At 40.2% G+C, this 3,642-nt stretch overlaps 1 protein-coding gene across 1 annotated transcript; it reads right to left on the reverse strand.

The window, feature by feature from the left end:
* Positions 1-1,049: 1,049 nt before the first annotated feature.
* LOC102029850 (olfactory receptor 51B4) lies at positions 1,050-1,985 on the reverse strand. The gene has a single exon (XM_005380078.1). The coding sequence runs from the start codon at positions 1,983-1,985 to the stop codon at positions 1,050-1,052; it is 936 nt and encodes a 311-aa protein (XP_005380135.1).
* Positions 1,986-3,642: the final 1,657 nt, after the last annotated feature.

Raw genomic sequence — 3,642 nt, forward strand, 5'->3', positions numbered from 1 at the left:
AACACCTCTCATTCTTTCTATCATATCAGTACTTTGCTCATTTTTCTGTGTTGGTTAGCTGAAAATTTAATGACTTCAAAAAGTTCTGAGTTTTTTTTCATGTGAGAAATAAATGAGAGAAAACATAGAAATCATAGTATCTAAATATAATCATTCAGCCGGGAATGGTGGCGCATGCCTGTAATTCCAGCACTTGGGAGGCTGAGGCAGGAGGATCATTGTGAGCTCGAGACCAGCCTGGCTACAAAGTGAGCTCAAGGCCAGCCTGAACTACATAGGGAGACCCTGTCTCAAAAAGACAAACAAACAAACCAACAAACAAACAAATAAATAAAATCACTCCTTTCACAAGGAAAACATTAGGAGGCCAAGTAGAAAAATAACAATGAGCAAGTCATTGCTGAGTAGCTGGAAGGAAAGAGAACAAAGGCGCTAGGGCATCAAGCTTCCACTGACAGAGGGGAACTATTGATATGTTGCTCTCTATCAGATTCCTTTTAACGATGAGTATACAGGTATATCAAGGCAAATTGAAATTTTAGATGTAACCTTTTGAGAATTCTAGATAGTTGCTGTCTTGCTTCACATAAATCTTTTTTTCATTTTTGTTTTTGTTTTGTTTTGAGACAGGGTCTCACTATATAGTGCAGGCTGGCCTTGAACTTGCTTATATACCCCAGGCTGGCCTTAAACTCATGGCAATCCTCTGGTCTCAGCCTCCCAAGTGCTAGGATTACAGGTGTGAGCCACCACATCCAGATTAAATCTGGGTTTTTTTAAACTTTCTCATTTAATTATGGTGACTACATTGAAAATTCCTTTTTGTAACTATTATGGCAATATCATTGTCAATATATATAGATTCAAACCAGAGGTGGAAAGATGATAATATATTATAATTCATTGTTATGCAGCATAAAATATGCCTAAAGGATTACTGTAGTTTCATTTAACTCTGAATAAAAAAAAAAAAATGAATAAGTCAAGAACTCTTTCCAGTAAAGAGAAAGGTCTAGAAATCATGATGCTCTCAAGACATAACAAATGGCTCAAGCCCTGCTGCATACAGAAAATAGGTGCATGATGCTTCTCTGAATCTGCTTGGTCTTGATGCTATATACGATGGGGTTCATGAATGGAGGAAACAGAAAGTAGACGTAGCTCATGGTAACATGGACCACGTGTGGGGCGTGTCTCCCAAACCTGTGGATGAAGGTCAGGCCGATCACAGTGATGTAGAACACCAGCACACAGCTAATGTGGGAGACACAAGTGTTGAGGGCCTTCGCTCGCTCCTCTCCAGAGGCGATGCCCATCACTGTCTTAAGGATTAGGACGTAAGAAAAGACAATGATTAGGGCATCCAGAAAGAAAATCAAAGCAGCCAGAAGAATTGGGTACAAGTGATTAAAGGTAATATCAGCACAGGCAAGTTTCATGACATCCTGGTGGAGGCAAAAGGCGTGGGAAAGGACATGGGAATGACAGTACGGGAACCAGTAGAGGGGCACAATTGGAGGCACAATGGAAACAAAGCCCCTCAACACTACCCCCAGTCCTATCTTCATCACCCTGGAATTGGTAAGAATGGAGTTGTACCTCAGAGGGGCACAGATGGCAATGAAACGGTCGTAGGCCATGGCCAGCAAGACACCTGATTCGACAATGGCTAAGGAGTGAATGAAGTAGGACTGGGTGAAACAGGCCCCCTGGGCAATCTCCCTTCGGTCAAGCAACAGGAGGCCCAGGACCGTGGGCAGTGTAGTTAGTGTCATCCCAAGATCTGTACCTGCCAGCACAGCCAGGAAGTAGTACATGGGCTCGTGAAGGCTGGGGTCATTCCAAATGAGGAAGAGAAGTGTACCGTTGCCTGAAAGAATGGAGAAGTAGATGGCAAAGAAGGGGATGGAAATCCAGTGGTGAATTTCCTCTGAGCCGAGAAAGCCCGTCAGCAAGAAGGGAGCCGCGCTGTGGTTGGACCACATGGTAGGTGTTGTGGATAAAGCAGAGATGTCTCAGTGGTTATAATGTCTGGAGAAGCGGTATACTTTTTCTCATCTTCTCGTAGGGCATCATCCAGCCATTTTGCACCTCAAAATCCTAAAATCAGCTTATTGTCTCAGACTTAATTAATTATAAGCTTGGAGTCACCAGGCCTTTACCTAAGATAACCAATAACCATAATCACAATAGCAATCACAATTCAGTGTGAAATATGCAACTCACCTTTTTCAGTTGCACGTCTGAAGATGTGCTTTTCGCCTCGCTGTCTAGTCCCACCTGGCTCAACTCTGGGTCTTTCTCATCCTCTCCACATTTTCCATCATACACAGTACAGCCTTTCCTGAATTTGTGTCTAGTGTGGGGAGTTTAGACTTTTTCCTCTTGGAAGCAATGGGCTATCTCAACCATTAATCACTAACAAAAATGCTTAATCCATTCCAGCGAAGCGACCATCATGAAATGTTTGAGAAATGTTGTTATCAACGTCGCTACCTCACATATATTGCCAGTAAGGTGAGAACTCCTATGAGTATTTGAGAAGTCTAAGCCAGTGGGCAAATCTAGTAACTCATTTCAGAAAGCTCAGATTACTCAGTAGACTTGAGACTTGGGAAATTTTCAGTACTGCAGATGTTCTGAGATTTGCAGAACTAGAGACACAGTTTAAAACAAGAAAAGAAATATACTTTTGGAAACCCTAAAGGGAAATTTTAAGGACAGACGCCTAAATTGAGTGTCTCCAAAGAAGTCTAATACTGATACAGAGCTGTAGGTTTTTTGAAAAGCATTCTTTCCTGAAGGAAAATTGTAACTTCAGAGATTGATAATTGAGTGCATAAAATTTACTCAGGAGTTAAAGGGGATGCTAAGGACTTCCAGAGTGGAAGCATTTATGACTTTATTTCTGATGGAGATAAAAATCACACAGGCCCTCTAATCATTAGTAGTCTATTAAGCCTATATCCAGAAAATTAAAAACAGACTTCAAAGAGGTGTTTGAAATGTGGCTGATTTCTAAGCTCACACTGAGGAAATCAGGTTAGCAGTTTGCATGCAATCAAAAAATTTGAGAGCAGGTTTGTTACAATAAATAATTGAAGGCAATGACAAGGGAAGCAGTAGTTTCTGCAGGGAAACTAATTTCCCCCAAATTCAGTTGAATCTATGTATGCCTAGAATATTTTTTAAAATCTTTTTATTGTAAATACCTTTACTGATACCTCTAAAGAGAATTAAGGGAAGAGTGAGGTGGTAAAAATCCTTGTATCCCTCTGTTTCATAAAATTATAAAAACAATAATAAATACATTCTAGTGAAGGTTATCTCATGGCAACATCTGCAATGATAACCCATAGGTGATGGAGAAATATGGAAAGAAGAAAAGTTAATAAACCATTATAATGACCCCCCACCATTTCAGGGGACACTGTCACTGTCAAAAAGTTAATCCAATAACAGAAGTAGGAGATACTCTTGTTGATGTAGGTACTAAAAAATTGTCCTATCAAGTGAATCACTGACTTATAACTTATATAAATTATATAAATTAGCACCACTGGTCTGCTGCTACAAAGGAGTGATTTGCATGCAATCATAAACCATAATTTCTGACTACACCTCCTTTAAACTTTCAACATT

The sequence above is a fragment of the Chinchilla lanigera genome, unplaced genomic scaffold, assembly GCF_000276665.1.
Source record: "Chinchilla lanigera isolate Chin_1 unplaced genomic scaffold, ChiLan1.0 scaffold00013, whole genome shotgun sequence".
In the NCBI taxonomy this organism is placed as follows: domain Eukaryota; kingdom Metazoa; phylum Chordata; class Mammalia; order Rodentia; family Chinchillidae; genus Chinchilla; species Chinchilla lanigera.